The sequence below is a fragment of the Schistocerca nitens genome, chromosome 1 (assembly GCF_023898315.1).
Source record: "Schistocerca nitens isolate TAMUIC-IGC-003100 chromosome 1, iqSchNite1.1, whole genome shotgun sequence".
In the NCBI taxonomy this organism is placed as follows: Eukaryota; Metazoa; Arthropoda; class Insecta; order Orthoptera; family Acrididae; genus Schistocerca; species Schistocerca nitens.
Genome location: NC_064614.1, coordinates 507,265,251 through 507,286,922, shown reverse-complemented (window position 1 = coordinate 507,286,922; position 21,672 = coordinate 507,265,251). Strand labels below are relative to the sequence as shown.

The following is a 21,672-nucleotide window of genomic DNA, read 5'->3' as shown; positions in this document are numbered from 1 at the left end:
TTTGTACATGTTGAACCTTTTCTGAAAGTGGATTTCGAGCGTGACCAATGAAAACTGCAGAGCAGCTGGACATATTTCCCAGCCTAGCACCACCCAATGGCAAGGTTAACAGCACCCCGACATTTATTAAAATAATTGAATGTAGGTAAGAACTAAAATTGTCATACATGCATGCACTCTAAATGACCACACACTATCTCACATGCACTAAAACCAGTGAGGAGGGAAGATAGCTAATCAAGAAAGAAAAACAGTATGAAATCAAGACACAGAAGAGCTAAAAGAACAACACAGGGAAATGAGACTGGCTAACCACTTACAAAAAGCTTGGTGAGCCAGCCAACCTGTTGACACATTAAAAATGTCTCCCCAAAATCTTGTTAAAAACATGTGACAATACACAAAACTTTAAAACGCAAACTACATCTGTTTGATTACACAAAATAGACTGCAGATCCACCAGCAAATCACTGCAGTCTGCTGATGAGCAAATAAAATGCAATCCAATAAAATGTGGCACACTGTGATCTGGATGCCAGAGTACACTATTCCACATAATTATGGTTGACACTTAAGATAATGTAAAATAACAACAATAGTTTCCTGTATTACTGTGTCAAATCTAAAATAATCTTGAGACTCTCAGTCAGCAGACGATTTTCAATGCATGACAACTGCCACAATGGCTTACCAAAATAGCTCTCAGTTGGCTAATGTTTAAGGCTTGGTGAAAGAGGGAATGAGCTGTTGCAGTGGTAGAAAGTGCAGGCAGGGCTCAGTATTCCAGTAACTAAATAACACTTGCTTTGAGTGTGCCAGCTGCTGTGCACTACTCAAGTGCACTGATGCTTTGTTGTGTTACATTGGAAACAGTGGACAATTTAAGCATAACACTAAAAGTTATGAATGGAAAAACTCTGTTTCAAGGTATGAAATGTCAGTTAACAAGTAATTTTAATGCTACTATAATAACCGCAATGACAGTTATCTCTAACTTTGTGATCTGTTTGCCATATGTAGGGCTCAAAGCATTTTGTCAGTGGTGGATAATTGTAAAGTCTTTTCTACGATTTAGTGTGTGATGAAGCAATCTGGGATATTTTTACTTCCCCTTTTGTTTTGCCATCTGCCTGCTTAAAATTCATTTTTTCACTTTTAACTACTTACCATCAACATACATTAGTACAGGGGCGGGCAGGAATCCTGCATGTGTGTGGTGCACTTGCACTTGTGCAGTAAACAGGTGTTCTGCGTGCACACAGGGGCAAGCTGGCCACCCGCTTCTCTCCCCTCCCCACCATACCGTCTCTCCGCTTCTTCCTCTGTAATAAGTTTTGTTTCCTGGCCTGCTTTATTGAATGAAGGAATAAGGTTACTAAGAGTGCTTGAAAGAAATCATGGTTTGAAAGAGTACCTATTACCTACGATACGTTGTATTTAATTATCACACGTGGAGTTTACAATACGTTTAATGTCTGGAACAAAATTTCTACATACAGAAAAACGCAAACAGTTACGTAAATTTTCATTACTGATGTTTGCTCTTAACCGAGACTTATTAATTTTCATAACAGAAAAAAATCTCTCGCAAACATATGTCGAGCCTAACATATTATCTTTGCGGCTTCACGATGGAGACGACGAAACTCTTGCTGTGGAAAGTCGTGATAAAAATCTATTACACATCTTGCCAAAAGGAACTTGTGTCTCATACGAGAATTACGCTGCAGAATCTACAGTGTAGATCTATTAATTCCATTTGCAAACTGGGATGAATATCATCTACAGAAACAGCAAATTGCCTCGAGAACTATTCAAAACCTTGGGATAAGTATGATATATCCCCAAATCGCTTGAGAAATTCCTCTTTTATTGCACTAAGTACGGGAACATATTGAAATTTATTATAATGGCGTTCAATATTAAACTTCCGCTGACCAGCGAGAATACTGTCACATATTATACATTTCGAATTTTCACGTTTTTGCTCAAAGAAAAAAATGATTCTCCCATTGCTTTTTAAAAGATAGCAAATCTCCACTTCTGTGTTTCCTTGATTCACTGTGCATTTTCCGGTTCTTGAAATACAATGTTCACTACGTAGTGGTCCCTTCGCTTCAAAGTCCGCAGCTTAGCCTGGTACTACACTGCCGCAAACTGCCGGCTGTCACCACTGTCCCAGGCGACGATTGCACGCAAGCAGCACACATGCAGCGCTGTGTGCTCATGAGCCGCGAGCAACGTTTGCCCGCCCCTGCATTAGTATAATCTGCATTTTCATAAAAGAGAGAGGTTGGCCCTTAGTTTTGAAGAATATAACACCAGATCTAATTTTGGGCTTAGTTTTATGAAGGTAATTGATTCTCTGATTCATTTTGACTATTCCTAGTTGGTGTCTTTTGTTACAGGGTGAAACCAGTAATTGTTTCATTCTATTGTTGACATATAAACAAATACAAATTCTCTACTAATTATAAGCATTTGGAGGAACAACTAATGGTATTCTTAAAGGATCTGTTTGGCTCTATTTGAAAACATGATAGCAAAGCCAACCCTTCATTCCAAAGTAATTAAAAGTTTTATCAAACGTATTGTTTGCATAATGATATATGTTAATTTCATCATTTAAACAAATAATTCAGCCTAAATCTTGTAACAGAAGAAACTTTTCAAAGGAACGAATTTTTCGATATATTCAGTTAATTTAACGAGTTAAGTTTTAATTGTAATTTCTGTAAATTTAACTTCGAACAACATGTAGTTTCAGCACCTCCTATCATGAGGATATATAAGGGCCCAATGTTTGGTCCCGAGACAGTTAGTCCATGGCCGAGTTTCAGACAAGGAACCTGTATTGGTTAGATCAACAACAATGCATCCGTGAAATAAGTGTAACACAATTAGGCCGTGTGTTAAAGCTGCATACGTACCTCTCTCTTCTTCAAGAACTGTGAACTTTGTGGTTAGGTGTTCACTGCTCGTATATGTTCAACAGTAAACTATTGTAGCAGCATGTGGAGATTTGGCTGCAAACTATTAATGAGGCTTATGGAAAGTTAAAATAATAGTGCACTGGCCATATATAACTGTGTATTATTGGGCAGTTGTGAACAGTGAAAGTAAACTACTGTGAAACACAACTGTGCACCTGTTGGCTACATTATTTAAAGTAGTCAGTGTTGTACTTCCACAACCCATTTTTAAGCCAATATCACACTCCAGTTTCAATATCATATTGACACCGAGGACAACAAACAATGAAATAAATAAAGAAGGTGAACCGTCACAAGCGCACAATCACATGGAATAGGGTAACTACGGATATACAAGAAACAGCATGGAGAATTACAGACAAGTGTAGAGCAGCAGGCCTTCTGACTTCAGAGAGAGGAATGGAACTCAGATCAATGATTTGAAATTTCATGCATGAATTATGGTGTTAGCAACTTTTCTTCAGACTACACGAACTGGTTTGGTTTAAGTTCTCAGCATCACCACCCACCCACTGCCTGACGACAGATGTAGAAATTAACATGTCCACTTTGCAGAACGGCATGCTCGGGACATATTTCTTGGAGACGGACGCCAGCAATCATGAGAGCACACTGCGGCTTATGAGTCCTGTTCCCTGCACCACGCACTGTGCTACGACAATTTAAGATGAAGTTTTCAAAAGGCAAGTCTTCCATCTAGACTAGAGGTATACTTTGCACTGAAGTGCATAGAATTGGGTGCTTCCCACTATACCACTTATAAGGGTTTCTTCCCCATTCATTTGTGTGAGGAGTGTGTGTATTTTAGACATTTATTTGATAATCTGGTAAATAAATGGCAAAACCTATCAGTTTGCAAAAACACAATTATAAGAGTGAATGTCAGGGCAAATTAAGAGGGGAAAGACATTGTAGAGCACAAATGGCTTGCAATAAAATGGCATATAATGCACACGTCTATCTCGAAGTTGTTCTAGTCAGAGTAAAAAAGACACTGGTAAGCACATCAGAAGGGAAAGCAATGGTGATGGAAGGAATGCTGCTTTGGCATTTGTGTCTCAGTTATTGAGATTACCACACGAAAATAAATTATGGCAGAGTAAAAAATATTTTAAAAACCAAATCACTTGTTTTTGTATTTGCTCTTTATTTTTAAGTTCTAAGATTTAGGTAAGTCATTCATCAACATCAAACATAACATTTTTTTTTAAATTTTCATAATTTTTGTTTCTTGTAATAAACTCAAAAATAATGTATGTAATATTTTCAGAATATACTGAAACATTCAGTTTTCAAGGCTGCAACATTCTACTTACTACTCATTTCTCAGTTTTGTAATCTTGTTTGGAACAATCCCAAATTATGCCAGTTTCAAAGCTAAGTATCACAGATGAAAATTATGAAGTTAAAACCTCACCCACCAAACTCTCTCCAAGTTTCTGCAAGCAATAATAGTGGATTTTGCCCCTAACATGGTTACCTAATGATAGGTTTAAATATTATACAATAAATCCTAAAGAAAATCAATGAAGACAGAAACAATAATAAAACTAGCAATCCAAACAGGAATAGTAAAAAATGTTTAAATTTAACAGATGTGAGTTACAGTTCTTTAGCAAATAAAAATTTTCAAGTGGAATATTAAATACAGACATAAATATAGGCCACTTTTTGAAGCATTCAAGCTACTCTCAAAGAAGAAAACTTCTTACACTTACCATCTGAGTATGACGTAGGCTTTAACTTTTCTTTCTCCTCAGGTTCAGCAAAACTTTCCTGAAAAATATATAAGCAACACACTCTTATATCTATATGTCAAATCTGATCCTTTAGAAATTAATAATTAATGGTTTTGACTTCGATCATAGTAATGGCAACGGATGTGTTTGACATACCCTGTCAGTCAAAAACATTTCCAGACGGGACTATTAAAAATTAGAGCAAAAAAGTTAAGATGGTGATTTTAGTGTTTCAGGTATTCTACGTAGACCCTTACATTTGAGTACAAGGCATAGAATGCTCATACATCCATGTGAAACTGCCAGGGAAGTCCTTCATTGGTATGATGTTCAACTCTCACATTATATTAGCACTTTCTTCAGTCTTTGTGAACCAGACGACTCATTATGCGCTTTGTTGGTTTGTGGTAGAGTCACAGTGATAATATCAAGTCTCGTCACCTGTGATGACATTTTCCAGAAAAGAATTGCTTGCTTTTTTATTCCAATCAAGTGGTGGCACGCGTCTAAACGTCATTAATTTTTGTTTGAGATGCAAGGTGAGAGGGATAAATTTCCCCACATACTTTCCTCTTCTACAAAACATCCAAAAGAACATTATGAACTCCTAATTTACAGATGTTCAGTTAGTTGCTTCATTGCAATGTGTGACACAATTACAATTTGCAACAACAACAACAACAACAACAACAACAACAGACACACTAGGGTCCCACGCCCACTACATAACACTGCATGCTCACAACTTATCAGTCAAATGCACTTCTGTTGTTTACGGTTGCTAGTTCAAGCTACCACTGTAGTTACTACACTGCCATCACTTGCCAGGAATAAAATTGGTCTCAGAATTTTTTGGGTAGACGCTGTAGAATTCTGGCAGTCTTTAGGTAGAATATATACAGATGTTATATACTGTATATGGGAAAACATAATTTATCCATTGTTGAGAAAGGATGGTTTAAAGTCAAACTATATGAAAACTTAAAATTTACTCTCATGTGAACTGAATGTGTGGAAACGGTTTGAAGGGAATCAAATAAATAAAGAATGCATTCTTACGATAAAATTGAGAACTTGTTTTCAAACATCTAGTTTCATTCAGATTTTGCGAGTCTTTTTACACCCTTGCTATTTCAGTGTTTCAAACTTGAGCAAATTGATTCAAATTTTGTAAGAAAATAGAAAAATACACGTAAGTAATGGCTGTCTTGTTTTGTGCAAGCTTTATCCATGGTCCTAAGTTGCACACAAAATGCATATAAAATCCAGTTTTACATGAATCACATTTGCTGACATGGTTTAAAGAGATACAAATGACAATAAAAACACATGTTCTTGAGGTAATTATTAGAAGCTTTTGCAAATATATTTCATCATTCGGGTTTTACATGCAAAAAAATCACGCAACTAGACACAAAACTGTGTTTTGTACAAATGCACTGCATTTAAGTGCTGCATTACAAAATGTTGTACTGTTTGAGCGACCATTTAAAACTTTATCGATGAGCATGCAGAAAATTAAAGTAATTGTCAGAAAAATGGCCATCTTGTTTCCAAGCAACAAAAAATGTTTTATGGTGATGTTAGAAAGTACATTACAGAAGAGCCTGCAGTTGGAGAAATGTCATGTGAAGTAGTGAAGTGCATTAAGCTTCTCCAAGTAGTTCCAATCACAACAGCAAAAGCAGAATGGTCATTTAGTGCCCTTAGACATCTGAAGTCATATCTCCAGTCAACAATGGGACAGAAGTGATTCAACAACTTGGCCGTTTTTCATGCCCACCGAGATGTTTCGGATGACTTAGATATTCGACCAGTCATCAATGACTTCATATTCAGTAATCAAGTCACATGGTCAGCATTTGCACCTTTCTAAAGACACTCTAGCCATAATAACGGCATTTAGAGCAATATTAAAAATCTTTATAAAATAGAGAACTAAATACATACATAATTTAAATTTTCAGTTTCGAAATATTAATACTAGTTTGGTAATGTATTACTATATCTCTGTAGAATTAGTTATTCTCAAATACTTAAATATTTTTGGGGTGTAAGACTCAATTAAACCCCACTATTTACATACTTTTTGTCTGATAGTATTAGGCATACTATATTAACTTTATTAACTGTATTAAAGCATTAACTTTGAGATATTGTTTTTATTTAATGAACCCTAAGCCTTATTCAGAGTGAGCTTAAATTACCTATTTCACTTATTAATCAAAGTGCTATTACTGTGCGACAGCAATATTTTATGTTTTATTCTTTTAATGATGGTTTAGGATTTATTTAAATATAATTTCAGTCTTTTCAGAGCTATATACTCACTGCTCTGTAATAGTCTATAAGCATGATTATTACTGTAAATTAAATTAGCTTTTTACAAAAATACCGTGCGTGTTCATGTTTTGTTTCTTTTTTCAAAGCCAAAAAAGTGTCGGGCTTGTCGAGTTTCCCGAAGTGTCGAGTTTCCTGAAGTGTCAAGTCATCATGAGTTATAATGTTGATCATATAACTAAAATCTTTAAAAAAAACTTTAAAACTCGCTGTTTTTCATCTAAAATTTAGAAAATTTCCCGGGCCAAAATCCCCAATATTTTTTGTAAGTTGGGACCCCTGATGACATGACGGCATGTGCCATGTCACACGACATGACATCATGTTACTTTACTTGATATGATGCATTATAATATGACAGGATCACTAATACTAACAATTAAAAAAGTGTGAATATATCAAGAAATTTTGATTTACACATCTTGAAGTTGCCACATAAATCGGAATGCTAGTTCCCATATTTTAAGTCCCCAACACTGCCCAGGACATATCTGCCTTTTTTGTGCTATGATAGGATCATTTTTCATTCTGGTCCCACTATGTTTAAGTTGTAGACCAGCAATAAGCTGATAAAACTAGTGGCTACTCTGAAGAAAATAATACTCTGCAAGTGGAGGAAAAAAAGGCAATAAATAAAGAGGCAAAAATGCAACAGACCAGCTTTTGATTGGAAAATTATTCTAGAAAACTGCAAAAGCTAGAGAACTAATCTTCATGTGCTGTGCACCGACTTCAAAAGTGGATGACACTCTGCCTGATGGTTGGACAACAAAATACCTGGAAATCAATGGAGTAAGGAAAAAATTAGGAATGTTACAGAAAATACTGTCTAGTGCTACAAGATTGAACTTTTGTTGGAAATAGGGAGTTACAGATTGTTCAACATCAAGAAAGCACTCATCTAAGGTGACTCACATTCGTGACTCATTACGACTGATGATAACAAAGGAATCATGTGGGCCAGAGATTGGCCTAACGCTTGTGGAAAATCTCATCCACTATATGTGTATAGTTCATAAAACTGGAAGTCAAAACACAGTCACTGATCATTACAGCCCAGACATTCAGCATTGGCACCAACAAGGAATTCAGCTGGGAAAAATATGATCAAGTGGCACTAAAAACATAGAAGATTATAGAAAGGGAAGGCATAGCAATGACAAATGAAGAAGCCATCGAGTGCTACCAACTCTACAAATACATGGGCATTTTGAAACTGGACAAAATCACATTTGATCATGTGAAAACTGTTCAGCAAAGAATATGTCTAAAGGAGCAGAAAAATTTTCAAAATGCAAACTGAATGGTGGCAGTAACACCAAAGCAATGAATATCTGGGCCATATAGGTACACTGCAGTCATTGTGGACTGTCCACTAGTGAAACTGTACAACTTAAAAAAAAAAAATGAAACACTTCATAATTAATCATGTCTTACAACTTTTCATGTGATGGACAGGTTGTACATGTCCAGGTAACCAGATGTCCAGAGGCTTCTGGAAGTTGGGGAGAAATTGGAAGAAGAAAAACATGGAGTAGCACACTATATGAGATAGAGACCTCTGAGGGAACAATCTGATGAACAACTGAGTTGTTGCAAAGGTCACACAGACAGATTACAAGCAAAGCTGTGGCATGAATGATAAACTTATGTTAGAAATAATATCTTCAGTGCAAGAAAATCCAAAAGCCAAACTACTGTAGGAATCCCATTGATTGAACACTGGAGCACAACAGACAAACATCAGAATCAGGGAGAAATGGGAACTGTAGGTTGCAGACATTACTATTCCAAAAGACAGCAGAACTGATGAATAAAAGATGAAAAAACTTTTACCACGGGCAGCATCACAGCTGAGCAATATGACCTCTTGCTGCAATCTACTTATACACTCCTGGAAATGGAAAAAAGAACACATTGACACCGGTGTGTCAGACCCACCATACTTGCTCCGGACACTGCGAGAGAGCTGTACAAGCAATGATCACACGCACGGCACAGCGGACACACCAGGAACCGCGGTGTTGGCCGTCGAATGGCGCTAGCTGCGCAGCATTTGTGCACCGCCGCCATCAGTGTCAGCCAGTTTGCCGTGGCATACGGAGCTCCATCGCAGTCTTTAACACTGGTAGCATGCCGCGACAGCGTGGACGTGAAATGTGCAGTTGACGGACTTTGAGCGAGGGCGTATAGTGGGCATGCGGGAGGCCGGGTGGACGTACCGCCGAATTGCTCAACACGTGGGGCGTGAGGTCTCCACAGTACATCGATGTTGTCGCCAGTGGTCGGCGGAAGGTGCACGTGCCCGTCGACCTGGGACCGGACCGCAGCGACGCACGGATGCACGCCAAGACCGTAGGATCCTACGCAGTGCCGTAGGGGACCGCACCGCCACTTCCCAGCAAATTAGGGACACTGTTGCTCCTGGGGTATCGGCGAGGACCATTCGCAACCGTCTCCATGAAGCTGGGCTACGGTCCCGCACACCGTTAGGCCGTCTTCTGCTCACGCCCCAACATCGTGCAGCCCGCCTCCAGTGGTGTCGCGACAGGCGTGAATGGAGGGACGAATGGAGATGTGTCGTCTTCAGCGATGAGAGTCGCTTCTGCCTTGGTGCCAATGATGGTCGTATGCGTGTTTGGCGCCGTGCAGGTGAGCGCCACAATCAGGACTGCATACGACCGAGGCACACAGGGCCAACACCCGGCATCATGGTGTGGGGAGCGATCTCCTACACTGGCCGTACACCACTGGTGATCGTCGAGGGGACACTGAATAGTGCACGGTACATCCAAACCGTCATCGAACCCATCGTTCTACCATTCCTAGACCGGCAAGGGAACTTGCTGTTCCAACAGGACAATGCACATCCGCATGTATCCCGTGCCACCCAACGTGCTCTAGAAGGTGTAAGTCAACTACCCTGGCCAGCAAGATCTCCGGATCTGTCCCCCATTGAGCATGTTTGGGACTGGATGAAGCGTCGTCTCACGCGGTCTGCACGTCCAGCACGAACGCTGGTCCAACTGAGGTGCCAGGTGGAAATGGCATGGCAAGCCGTTCCACAGGACTACATCCAGCATCTCTACGATCGTCGCCATGGGAGAATAGCAGCCTGCATTGCTGCGAAAGGTGGATATACACTGTACTAGTGCCGACATTGTGCATGCTCTGTTGCCTGTGTCTATGTGCCTGTGGTTCTGTCAGTGTGATCATGTGATGTATCTGACCCCAGGAATGTGTCAAAGTTTCCCCTTCCTGGGACAATGAATTCACAGTGTTCTTATTTCAATTTCATGGAGTGTACTTTTTCAATTATTCTTGGACTGATTTGTACACATATTCCAAATGGTTTTATATAGTGTTACATATTTGGAAATAGGCAGGCAGTACACTTGTTCTGAGGAGATAGTAGGTGAAATGTTCACGGTCTGGAAAAAGCTAGAAGTTGTTTAGGCCATTGGTGACAGGCTTCAGCTTGCTTAATGAACCTGTGGTGATGTTGGGGCACATGTGGCAAAAGCTGGGGCACCTCAGCTGCTGCTGAAACCCCTGAAAGCCTCATTTTCCCTGCAGCTTCTGAAAGCAAAGCACATGACAAATTGATCTTCACTTGAGGGTGAAGTGAATAGTAACAAAATCTTAAATACAGACTGTGATGGAATTCGAGACTTCCTAGGAGGTAGAATCCGACACCTTCTTGAGGGAACAAAACATATGTAAAAGTAATTTCAGTAGTACCTCAAGAAAGTGATATATGACTATTATCGTGATCCTCAATATATGTGAATGATCTAGTGGACAATGTAAAACCCCATGACGTTGTTCGAGATGGTTCTGTTCCGCATAGTAAGGTTGCAATGCCAGAAGACAGTATCAAAATGCAGGAATACCTGCAGATTCACAATTGGTGCAAGGACTGGTAGTTTATCCCAAAAATAAATAAATGTAACATATTGCACATAAGTAGGTAAAAAGATACACTACTCTTTGACAAATCACTGGAACAGTAATGACAATAAAACATCTGATAGTACCTGTCCTTAGTGATCTAATGTGGTATGACCCCACAAAACCAGTATTACGAAAAGCAGATATCAGGCTGATATTTAGTGACAGAATCCTATGAAAATGTAAACCTTTAAAAAATTAATGGCTTAACATCACTTGTTCAACACATTCTTGAATATTGTTCAGTCAGTCTTTGTCCCTCAACAATGTAACAGGTAGGAATAATAAGAAAGAAAGGCGGGGGAGAGGGAGACGGGGGGGGGGGGAGAAGAGGCGCAGAGTGAGAGAGAGAGAGAGAGACGGAGGGGAGAACAGGGAGGGGGAGAGTGAGGGGGAGGGGGAGAGAGAAGCGAGAGAGTGAGGGGGGGAGTGAGGGGGGAGGGGGGAGAGAGTGAGGGGGAGGGGGGAGTGAGGGGGGAGGGGGGAGAGAGTGAGGGGGGAGAGAGTGAGGGGGGAGGGGGGAGAGAGTGAGGGGGGAGAGAGTGAGGGGGAGGGGGAGAGAGTGAGGGGGAGGGGGAGAGAGTGAGGGGGAGGGGGAGAGAGTGAGGGGGAGGGGGAGAGAGTGAGGGGGAGGGGGAGAGAGTGAGGGGGGAGGGGGGATTGGTTGGTTGTTGGGATGTTTAAGGGGGACTAAACAGCTAAGGTCATCAGGGGGAGGGGGAGAGAGTGAGGGGGGAGGGGGGAGAGAGTGAGAGTGAGGGGGGTAAGAGTGAGGGGGGTAAGAGTGAGGGGGGTAAGAGTGAGGGGGGGGAGAGTGAGGGGGGGAAGAGTGAGGGGGGGAAGAGTGAGGGGGGGAAGAGTGAGGGGGGAAGAGTGAGGGGGGGAAGAGTGAGGGGGGGAAGAGTGAGGGGGGAAGAGTGAGGGGGGAAGAGTGAGGGGGGAAGAGTGAGGGGGGAAGAGTGAGGGGGGGAAGAGTGAGGGGGGGAAGAGTGAGGGGGGGAAGAGTGAGGGGGGGAAGAGTGAGGGGGGGAAGAGTGAGGGGGGGAAGAGTGAGGGGGGGAAGAGTGAGGGGGGGAAGAGTGAGGGGGGGAAGAGTGAGGGGGGGAAGAGTGAGGGGGGGAAGAGTGAGGGGGGGAAGAGTGAGGGGGGGAAGAGTGAGGGGGGGAAGAGTGAGGGGGGGAAGAGTGAGGGGGGGGAAGAGTGAGGGGGGGAAGAGTGAGGGGGGGGAAGAGTGAGGGGGGGGAAGAGTGAGGGGGTGGAAGAGTGAGGGGGTGGAAGAGTGAGGGGGGGAAGAGTGAGGGGGGGGAAGAGTGAGGGGGGGGAAGAGTGAGGGGGGGGAAGAGTGAGGGGGGGAAGAGTGAGGGGGGGAAGAGTGAGGGGGGGAAGAGTGAGGGGGGGAAGAGTGAGGGGGGGAAGAGTGAGGGGGGGAAGAGTGAGGGGGGGAAGAGTGAGGGGGGAAGAGTGAGGGGGGAAGAGTGAGGGGGGGAAGAGTGAGGGGGGAAGAGTGAGGGGGGGAAGAGTGAGGGGGGAAGAGTGAGGGGGGAAGAGTGAGGGGGGAAGAGTGAGGGGGGGAAGAGTGAGGGGGGGAAGAGTGAGGGGGGGAAGAGTGAGGGGGGGAAGAGTGAGGGGGGGAAGAGTGAGGGGGGGAAGAGTGAGGGGGGGAAGAGTGAGGGGGGGAAGAGTGAGGGGGGGAAGAGTGAGGGGGGGAAGAGTGAGGGGGGGAAGAGTGAGGGGGGGAAGAGTGAGGGGGGGAAGAGTGAGGGGGGGAAGAGTGAGGGGGGGAAGAGTGAGGGGGGGAAGAGTGAGGGGGGGAAGAGTGAGGGGGGGAAGAGTGAGGGGGGGAAGAGTGAGGGGGGGAAGAGTGAGGGGGGGAAGAGTGAGGGGGGGAAGAGTGAGGGGGGGAAGAGTGAGGGGGGAAGAGTGAGGGGGGAAGAGTGAGGGGGGGAAGAGTGAGGGGGGGAAGAGTGAGGGGGGGAAGAGTGAGGGGGGGAAGAGTGAGGGGGGGAAGAGTGAGGGGGGGAAGAGTGAGGGGGGGAAGAGTGAGGGGGGGAAGAGTGAGGGGGGGAAGAGTGAGGGGGGGAAGAGTGAGGGGGGGAAGAGTGAGGGGGGGAAGAGTGAGGGGGGGAAGAGTGAGGGGGGGAAGAGTGAGGGGGGGAAGAGTGAGGGGGGGAAGAGTGAGGGGGGAAGAGTGAGGGGGGGAAGAGTGAGGGGGGAAGAGTGAGGGGGGGAAGAGTGAGGGGGGAAGAGTGAGGGGGGGAAGAGTGAGGGGGGAAGAGTGAGGGGGGGAAGAGTGAGGGGGGGGAGAGTGAGGGGGGGAAGAGTGAGGGGGGGAAGAGTGAGGGGGGGAAGAGTGAGGGGGGGAAGAGTGAGGGGGGAAGAGTGAGGGGGGAAGAGTGAGGGGGGGAAGAGTGAGGGGGGGAAGAGTGAGGGGGGGAAGAGGGAGGGGGGGAAGAGTGAGGGGGGGAAGAGTGAGGGGGGAAGAGTGAGGGGGGAAGAGGGAGGGGGGAAGAGGGAGGGGGGAAGAGGGAGGGGGGAAGGGGGAGGGGGGAAGGGGGAGGGGGGAAGGGGGAGGGGGGAAGAGGGAGGGGGGAAGAGGGAGGGGGGAAGAGGGAGGGGGGAAGAGGGAGGGGGGAAGAGGGAGGGGGAAGAGGGAGGGGGGAAGAGGGAGGGGGGAAGAGGGAGGGGGGAAGAGGGAGGGGGGAAGAGGGAGGGGGGAAGAGGGAGGGGGAAGAGGGAGGGGGAAGAGGGAGGGGGGAAGAGGGAGGGGGAAGAGGGAGGGGGAAGAGGGAGGGGGGAAAGTAAAGAGTTAGTAAACAGTGTTATATTTGCTCAAGGGGATCATTGTGTTATAGTGGTAGCATTACACAGATCAGCAGCAAACTCTTAGTTGACACCACAAGGGTATTATTGTGTTGACATGGCAAGGTTTACTGCTGAAAGTTTGAGACCCTGCCTTCCAAGAAGAGATTTCCTACATTTCTTGGAAGATATTGTCTCAAAATTATACATATCGGTGGCAGCCTAACTTACGAAGCTTCTGAGCCATCACACTGTTTTTAAATCGAGAAGAAACTCGGCCAGAAATAAGAATTTAAATAAAAGATCTTACATTTACATATTGCTTATAAAGTTGAAAGTTCTAGCAAATGTGAAATGAATTTTAATTGTGATTTTATTCAGGATCCAAATACCCTTTACTATTTCTCACTCTTTTGTCTACATAACCCTATTTTCCAACACAAGTTCCATTCAATGCAATGGCCTTACACCGCCTTACTGGGAGGGCCTGTATGCCCATGTGGTGCCACTCTACTGGTCGACATCAGAGCCAAGTCTTGCTGCATCAATAACTCCCAATCATGCACATACTGCTTCCTGCAGAGTGCAGCCTCCATTGAGCCACACAGATGGAAGTTGGAAGGTGGGATGAGATCCGGGCTGTAGGGTGGATGAGAAACAACAATCCAAAAAAGTCTCATTAGTTCCTCTTGGGTGCGCAGACTTGTGTGAGGCCTTGTGCTTTAATGGAGGAGGAGAAGTTAGTTTCAATTTTTGTGGTGAGAAACACACAATGAAGTCATTTCTTCAATTTCATGAGAGTAACACAACACACTTCAGAGTTGACTGTTGCCCCATGAGGGAGGGCACATTCAGAGTTGCAGACTAGTGTTGTCATTACTTTATGGCTGAGAGTGTGGCTTTGAACTTTTTTGTTGGAGGAGAGGTAGTGTGGCACCACTCCATGGATTGCTGTTTGGGTACAGTTCAAAGTGATGAACCCATGTTTCCATCGCCTGTGACAATGTTTGAAACAAAAATTATCACATAATGCATAAGCAACTCTGCAAGGATGGTCGTTTGTTGCTCTTTATGGTCTTCTGTTAGGCAGTGAGGAACCCAGTGGGCACACATCTTTGAGTACACTAACTGGTGGACAAGTGTGTCAGAACTACCAGACAGACATCCAGTCGGGCAGTGAGGTGTTTGTTTGTAATCTGTAGATCATCCTGAATGTGAGTGTTCGCACTTCACAACACTGCTGGAGTCACAGCTGCGTGCGGCCAGCCAGCAAGCAGATGATCAGACAGGTTTGCGCGACCATGTAGTGATGATGACAGACACCTCGCCCACGTACCTTTGTTCACTGCCAGGTTGCCATAGACATTCTGCAAACACCTGTAAATGTCTGCAATGCTCTGGTTTACTGCCAAACGAAACTCAATGACAGCTCTCTGCTTGGGAAGCACCTCCATTACAGGCACCATATTGAAAGCTATTTATAGCACCATAACCTATCGCAATTTCATGAAACTATAGGCCTTGAAGAGGGAATATTCCATGATGTCCCACAACCAATATCTCATTTTTTTCAACCAAAATTGGCGGAGAAGAAAAAGTGTTGCAGTACTTATTGAACAACCCCATGAATCTTATTTATGAAAATATCAGCTGATGAATCCACAGCTTCGAAAAATGCAGTTTTCATTAGTTACTACCTCCATACGGTTTCATATTCTGTGCAGTAATTTCTGAAATTCTGAATGACACTGTTTCATTCTTGTGTAATGGCTTTAAGAAAGTTGATTGTTGAGCATTGACTTAGGATTTTAGTTGCCCTGCCTCTCCTTTCCTTGGAGCAGAACCCAGCACGAAATATTTTCAATGCCTGTGTGATTTTCAATGTGCCCTTTCTTCCCAACTGATATAAGTGCACCTAGCTTGGTATAAATGTGTAAATCAAACTATCCATGTTAGCAAATATCTGACATATACATGAAAATATAAAGTGCACAACCTCATGTGTATACAATCAACTATGAGGCTGACAATGTAGTATTCTTCACTGACAATGGCAGTTGAATGGGAGAAACAAGCTTTGAGTGCGGTCTGAGGCCAGTAGAGCAATCCAGGTTAGCTGACTTCAGCATTACTGCAATCTACAGAAAATATTCCCATGGGCTACTAGTAGCTTGCAATCAACAGTTTTGCAATCACTGCAATAGATTACTTTTCCTTGTAGCAGGCTTTTGTAATTAATTCCTTATTTACTTACTTCTGTTTTATTTTCATACATAGTAAAATGTATACCTTGATATTTCAGCTATGGAACATCATCAGGAGACAAACTGCTGTGTTAATATAAGCTAGTCTGCTACAGACTGTAGATGTTATAGTATTTTTCTAAGTATAAAAACGAAATAATATGTACAATAAAACATAACTTCAAGCAGATATTCATTTTAGAAGTGCAACAAAGTTGGAGACATTTTATTTTAATAACCCTTCACATTAGTAGAAGAGATGGAGAAGATGCATGTTAACATTGAGTGAATGTCTACAGAAAATGGTAATAAAAAAAGTTTCTAAACACAAAGGAGATGACATCCTGAAACAACACATGGAAAAGATAGGGAATCTGAAATTATAACTCATTTACAAATTGCTCTTTTGGGAGTGTTTATTAATTGATTCCATCACTTTTGATATCTATACTGCCAATATTTTCTCCAAGGTTTCTAGACATGGCTTCACCATGTCTTGTTATTTGCAATATTAGTGCTTTTGGTGCAAGGTTATAACATAATTTGCAAATTTTTTAACATACATACGTCAGGAGACCGGAATGTTTTTAGCTTTTCATGAAGTTTTTAGCTTTTCATGAAGTGTTGTACAGGAACCACATTATTCTTATTATTACTGTCATGTAAGAAAATAAAAATGTTTTCATCCACATTTACACTCAAAACACCACTATACAGTGTATAAAGGAGGGAAACTTAATAACTAGTTTTTTTAGCGTTCATAGGAGTCTGCCTTCAGTATACTGATATGTCATGCCCATTGCTACTTCAATGAAACACCCATCTGTAATTCTAACTCAACTTATTATGCACTCCCAAATAAGTACCGATTTGTCTCCATATACTGTGGTTGGAATTATTGTACTTATTTGGACTGTAAAGCTGGATCTGCTAGGTGTAAAGTTAAAACTTAAGGGAAATCTGCAAGCTAAATATTTTCATATAGAATAAATTATATGGCTTTTATTAAGAGCTGAGTAAACGTTGTTCTTATATTATTTGTTACTGTCTATAACAAAACAAAAACTGTTCAGTTCATCTTCAAATTTTTCATTCTTAGCATTTATGATATTTGGAAAAATGTCTGGAACAATGGAAGAGCAATTCCTTAGAACAGATATTCCATCAGATAAACAAAAATATGCACCACTTAAATTAAAAATAAATTGCAACAAGTTATCAAGAACTTTCAGTTCATAGACCTGGTATGAATGTTTCCTTTGGGGGAGGAGGAGGCCAGAAAGAAATAAGGAAGTTATGGTAATATCAGTAGCTACTGTCTAAGTTTTAAATTAACAGTGTTGCAAGCTGATTTTGAAAGTGCATTTGAAGGAACTTTTACTATATACTCTGTTTTAAAGTGCAGAGTGTTAAAAACAGGTGTTGAATATTTTGAGAGACGGCAGTAACCATAAAATGAAACATCTCTTCTATTGAAGACATGCTCATAGCTCTTAAGGTGTGTATTTTAGAGCCCATGTTTATTAGAAATTTTCTTGTAAATAAGTTATACACAACTGTAACCAGTCACTTTTTTTCAATAATAATGCTTTATTACATGAACCAGTTTTCGAACCTTTTCAGATTCATCTTCAGATGGTTTCGGGAGGATCCGGGAAGTTACATCATTACTGGTAGTAGCATAATGCTGGGTGCTGGTTCTATGGCAGAAAGATGGGTCACAATTAAAGTGTGACCCATCTTTCTGCCATAGAACCAGCACCCAGCATTATGCTACTACCAGTAATGATGTAACTTCCCGGATCCTCCCGAAACCATCTGAAGATGAACATGAAAAGGTTCGAAAACCGGTTAATGTAATAAAGCATTATTATTGAAAAAAAGTGACTGGTTGCAGTTGTGTATAACTTATTTACATTCAATATACAATCACGGTTCTAAAATATCCGTAATGGATAAGCATAATAAGAAATTTTCTTGTTTTGATGGTTACTACCATCTCAAAATAATATATTACAGTGCTAAACATGAAGACATTTTCCTGCAAACTGTGGCAACTTGAGGGAATGGGGCGAGGAGGAACGAAAAACAACATCAACGACACCAATCTCCCCCCCCCCCCCCCCCCCACACACACACACACACACACACACACACACACACACACACACACACACACAGAGAGAGAGAGAGAGAGAGAGAGAGAGAGAGAGAGAGAGAGAGGGGGGGGGGGAGGTTTATATCCTACTGTCTACAACTAAAACACAAGTAATAACATTGCAGATCTAATAGGATATGTGAAAGAAATGTGTTTTGGGGAAAAATGCTGCATTTTTAAATTTAATCAAAACAATGCTTACTTTTATTGTAGACGGTGGTGGCAAGTTCCAATTACTCAAAGAGCAAGTCATGTGTAACTAAAATTCAGTCAATAAGAATACAAATAACTGCCTCTGAGAATAACACCAACTGATATTGTGTGACTTGTGTTCATATGACAGTAGACCGATCAATTTAACAGTGAAAGACAACCAAAAACAGCAAGATCCGAAGTCTCGCGATTCCAAAGTTACTCACAGAAGAAAGAGGGTCCACTAAAAGTGGATGGATCCAGTAGGGGGAGTCAAACTATAAAACAAGGAAGTTAAAACACACTCAGTAAAAGGCATAAAAGGTTAGAGGACCAGTTCAACCACCTGTGAATCATCTGCTAACATTAAAATTAAGAAACACTACACTCAGCACGAAGGGTCAAAAGAAGGGAACATTCCACCAATGTTTGGGATACCGTCAGTCTGGCTCCACAACCATATTGTGGGGATGGTTCGTTGCATAGGTAACATAGGTGGAAACCATGGGTGAACCTGGCATGACCAATGCGTAGATGGTATGAAGCAGTGGACTCCTTCCAAGAGGAGCAGAAGAAAGAGCACCAAAGCATAGTAGTCTCCTTGATTGTGCGGAGTTTGTTACTGAGAGCAGCACCACTCCAGATGTCATTCAACATTTGGGAAAAAGAAAGATCTGACATAGACCTGCATATCCACAGCTGGTGTCATGGAAGGGAATGGAGGGCGAGTATCAGCTTATCCAGCCAAACAGTCAGCCAGTTCATTCCCCGATATCCACATGACTTGGGACCCAGAGAAAGACAACTGAGCAGGCAGCATGACCAAGGGAGGAGAGGAGGTCATGGATAGCAGAGACCAAAGTATGGCGAGAGTAGCTGGCTGCTCAATGACTTGGTACATATTAAAATACTGTGGAGAGAGGCCTGAGTAATGAAATGGAGGGCCCTGGTAACAGCCAGCAGCTCTGCTTGAACACACTACATGATTTCGGCAATAAATTGTGTTCTAAGCCGGTAGGAGACATGAAAGCTTATGCCACTTTATCTATCACATTAGAACCATCAGTGTAGAAGATGGTTGCACCCTAGAACTCTGCAAGGATGGAATGTACAAGACTCCGGAAGACCATAGGGGTGACCGAGACCTTCGGACCCTGGAATAGGTCGGTCCTAACAAGTGGTCTAGGCACCATCCAAGGGGGCTTGTGAGAGGAAATACAAGTAGCGCATTTCAGTGAACGGAGATGGAGATCTTGACAGAGGGAAGTGAGACGCTTCCAACCATCAATCCCACCCGTGGGCGGTGATCAGGAGACAGACGTCTTCGCTTGCAAAGAGGACAGAGTACATGGGATGGTCAGGGAATCTGCGAATGGCGATTGTGTAAAAAACCAAGAGTGGGCTTCATCGTATTTGTAGAGGAGAATCCCTGTTTCTGTGAGGGGACTGTCAACGGGACTAGGGCAAAAGGCACCAATAGCCAGACACACCTCACAATGGTGAACAGGATCAAGTATTTTCAGAGTGGAAGAAGCTGCTGGGCCGTAAACTTGACTTCCATAATCTAGTCTGGACAAGACCACAGCATGGTAAAGATGGAGAAGAGTAGCATGGTCTGCACCCCAAGATGTGTGGGCCAGAAGGCAGAGAGCACTAAGCTTCTGCATGCATGTAGTCCTCAGGCAGCAAATATGGGGCATCCACATCGACTTTTCATAAAAAATAAGAAGAGCCCAAGAAATGGGACTGTGCTGCAACATCTAGGAGCTGGACCCCGAAATAAAGTTCTGGATCAGGGTGTACTACGAATTGAGGACAAAAATGCAAACCCACGTTTTGGTGGGAGAAAATTGGAAGCCCTGGGAGACAGCGCACGCAGATGTCCATTGGATGGCGCCTTAGATCTGGCGCAGAGCTAACACTACTGAGTGGGAGCTGCACCAGGTGCAAAAATCAACAACTTACAACGCCGGGGTAACCTGAGGGCCAACAGAGTTTGCAAGCCCATTGATGGCTATGAGGAAGAGTGTGACACACAATACAGAATCCTGTGGGATTCTCCTGAATTTGGCGGGTGCTAAGTGAAGAACCAACTGAACCCGGAAAACCTGGTGGGTTAACTAAAATGCAATGGCACCAATCTGTGCTATATGCTTTATGTAGGTCAAAGAAGACTGTGACAAGGTGCCAACAGTTAGTAAAAGTCTGTCGGATTGCAGCTTCCAAACTAAGTAAATGGTGAGTTGGAGATTGTCCTTCCTGGAAGCCACACTGATACGGGGACAAAAGGTCGCGAGATTTGAGTAACCAACATATTAGAAGCTAACCATCCTTTCAAGCAGTTTACAAAGTACATTCGTCAGGCTAATTGGGCAGTAGCTGACGAGGGATGTTGGGTTCTTCCCAGGCTTAAGGAAGGGGATAACTATACTGTCTCACCATTGTGAGGCAAAGACACATGTGAACCAAATGTGGTTGAAGACCCTGAGTAGATACTGCTGCTGCATAATGTCCAAGTGTTGGATCATCTGGTTGTGGATGGAATCTGGGCCTGGGGCAGTGTCAAGTGAAGAGGTAAGAGCCTGCAAGAAGTCCCATTCAGTGATGGGTTCATTATAGGGTTCAGCTTGGTGAGGGCTGAAACAGAAGGGGCTCTATTCAACTCTGTGTTTCTGCCAGAGAAACATGGCAGGGTAGGAAGAGGATGCTGATGCTGTCGCAAAGTGTGTCGCGAGGTGTTCTGCAAGTCACCAGAGCCCCTTGTAGGATAACCCCTGGACAGTTGCCTGTTACTGGCGGCCCAGAAGGCTACAGAGCTTGGACCAAACATGCAATGAACAGCCATATGCCCCAGGGAGAAAACATAGCACTCCCAGCATTCCTTCTTATTCTGCTTAATAAGGTAATGAGCCTTAGCAAGAAGACACTTAAAAGTGAGGAAGTTGGCCTGTGGAGGGTGGTGTTTAAATTGCTGCAGCGCCTGTTGGCAGTCCTGGACAGTGACCGCTACGTCCTTGGTCCACACCACAATACTGGTCAATAATGAGGGAGACCTATGGATCGGGAGACAGCAGTGTCAGCAGTATGAAGAATAGTGGCAGAGGTGCCCTGCACGACCACATCAATGCAATTATCATCACTGGTTGACCGACGCAGGCAAGCCACTAGAGCAGAGGAGGAGATTGTGACATCGACAACAGTAAAGGTGCCACGAGTGGCACTGAAGTGGGTAGGGGAACCTTCATTGAGGAGAGACA

General features: G+C 43.2%; 1 protein-coding gene across 7 annotated transcripts in view; it reads right to left on the bottom strand.

The window, feature by feature from the left end:
- LOC126253041 (longitudinals lacking protein, isoforms H/M/V) overlaps nt 1–21,672 on the bottom strand; it is a 176,176-nt gene that overhangs the window by 65,375 nt on the left and 89,129 nt on the right. For all 7 annotated transcript variants that reach the window (XM_049954124.1, XM_049954116.1, XM_049954164.1 and 4 more), the window contains one exon: nt 4,712–4,769. In XM_049954124.1, the coding sequence (XP_049810081.1) occupies nt 4,712–4,769 (58 nt within the window). The remainder of the gene's footprint in view (nt 1–4,711; nt 4,770–21,672) is intronic.